The sequence below is a fragment of the Rhincodon typus genome, chromosome 2 (assembly GCF_021869965.1).
Source record: "Rhincodon typus isolate 14 chromosome 2, sRhiTyp1.1, whole genome shotgun sequence".
Lineage (NCBI taxonomy): Eukaryota > Metazoa > Chordata > Chondrichthyes > Orectolobiformes > Rhincodontidae > Rhincodon > Rhincodon typus.
This window is the reverse complement of record NC_063333.1, coordinates 18,839,797-18,842,061: the sequence shown is the minus strand read 5'-3', so window position 1 is coordinate 18,842,061 and position 2,265 is coordinate 18,839,797. Positions and strand designations below refer to the sequence as shown.

The 2,265-nt window shown below is 41.5% G+C and overlaps 1 protein-coding gene across 1 annotated transcript in view; it reads right to left on the bottom strand.

The window, feature by feature from the left end:
* The window catches only part of LOC109913979 (limb region 1 protein homolog), a 69,101-nt gene continuing 66,836 nt past the window's right edge, over nt 1-2,265 (bottom strand). Inside the window, exons 10-11 of the mRNA XM_048606064.1 lie at nt 1,798-2,027; nt 1-33 (exon numbers count right to left, since the gene is read on the bottom strand). Of these exons, the coding sequence (XP_048462021.1) occupies nt 1-33; nt 1,798-2,027 (263 nt within the window). The remainder of the gene's footprint in view (nt 34-1,797; nt 2,028-2,265) is intronic.

The window sequence follows — 2,265 nt, the reverse complement described above, 5'->3', positions numbered from 1 at the left end:
TCAGGTAGTGACCAGATTATCAAATGTGGTTTCCTAAAACAAAATTAAAACAAAAAAACAAAATGTAAGTATTGCCAAGGAAAGATATCAACTTATTCAAATCAGCTCAACATTCCAGGTTTTAACTGCAATATTGGTGGACACTCGATTGCAAGGTTCTCCTGAATGACACCTGAAATTAATTATTCCAGTTTGTTTATCATCCTGAACAATATATTCATTACTTCCTTTTTTAAAAATTGGATGTTCCTTGATGCATATAAACTTGCAGGGTTTTTGGGATTGAACAATGACTGACATTTGTTCTAAACAGAGCCAGCATGACCTCAGAGGGATGAATGGTGTCTCTCTCTCTCTGTTCTACCACAATAAATCTAGGATCCAAAGAGAACAGGATCAGCTGCTCCAGTCTCTCCAACCAACTGAAGTCCTGAATCCCTGATGACATTCCTGTAATTCCAGTCTCAAACTTCTCTACGAACTTAACATCTTTCTGCAAAGGCACAGCCCATATTTGGGCTCCTTTCTGCAGAAATAGAATTGAAAAGGAGGAAAATGATGTTTCATTTATTTGAAACCAAAGTTTGACTCCACTGGGAGTACTGTCAACATTTGTCATTGCCATTTGGACAAAGGAAATAGAGACACTGGAAATATGTCACACAGGGGAGCTTTTCTCCAGAAAAGAGAAGACTAAAGGATGATCTGATGGAAGCCTTTAAAATGATGAAGGGCTTTTAAAAATCCAATCGTGATTTCATGAGAAACGTCTTTACCCTGCGACAGGTCAGAATGTGCAATTCACTCCAAGAGCGCGAGATGGAGGTGAACAGAGGAATATATTTAAGAAGTTGGATGCATACGTGAGGGAGAAAGGAATAGAAGGATCTACTGATGGGGGAGATGAAAGGGGAGGTGAAAGGGGAGGATGTGGAGCATAAATACTGATGGAAACTAATTGAGTTAATTGGGCTAGAGACTCAATGGAACAAAGACAAACATATTTACTTCTGATCTAATTGGAGTGGTGAGAAAAACATTATTTCCTATCCAGGACAAAATAAATTTACTTCATCAGCTTTTGGGGATCATTTCCTTGGGAATGTTCATTCCCAGGATCAAAGAGCATCAGCCTCACTGGAAGCAAAGTGGTGAGAGCGGCCAGTCCAGCAGAAAGAAACCCCCTGACCCTCCCATTTCTCCCACTGTCAGAATGAACATGTGATTTTCCTTCATTTTCAAATCAATTCATGGGGTATAGTATCAATGTCTCGGTCAGCACTTATTGCCCATCCCAGTTGTCCTCCTTGAGAAGATGGTGGTTTCTGGGACTGCAGTCTTTGAGGTGTAGGGTCACCCACAATGTTGTTTGGGAGAAGTTCCAGGATTTTGAATCATTGAGAGTAAAGGAACAGCCAATATGGAAGATTATGATTTTCAAGTCCCAGTTGTTGCAGTGACTCCATTAGATCTTCATGTGATGGTCATTTTGAGATTTCTGTCTGCAAATCTTCCCTTTCTAATATCCTGTTGATGAGAATGGTGTACAGTATGGAGAAGAGCATGCAGGTGCTAATTGTCCCATGTAACTGCTTCACTTATTTTTCTAGACAGTAGATGCTGTCTGTTTGAAATGTGCTGTCTCGCAGCACATATAATGCAGATTAACAGCAAATCCAACTCTTATGATCATTTGTGAACTTTCTTATCCTTTGACAGACTGGATGACTGAATGAATCCTTTCCCTCACTCAGAACATATGAATGGCTTCTCCCCAGTATGGCCTCGCTGGTGTACCTGTAGGCCAGATGAATCTCTGAACCACCTCCCACACTTGGAGCATTTGAATGGCCTCTCCCCTGTGTGGATACGCTGGTGTCTTATGAGGGCAGATGACTGGGTGAATTTGTTTCCACAACCAGACCATGTAAATGGCCTCTCCCCAGTGTGAACTCGTTCATGCATGCGCAGGCTGGATAACTGAATGAATACTTTACTGGACTCCAAACAAGTCGATGGCCTCTTCCCTGTGGGAACTCACTGGTGTTTCATCAGGGTGAAATATTCGCGGAATTTATTGCCATTGGGGAGATGGTGGCCTGTGGTATTAGACTGTTAATCCAGAGACCCAGATAAACACTCTGGGGACCCAGGTTCAAATCCCACCACGGCAGATGGTGGAATTTGAATTCAATAAATATCTGGAATTAAAAATCTAATGATGACTGTGAATCCATTGTTGATTGTCGGAAAAACCCATCTGGT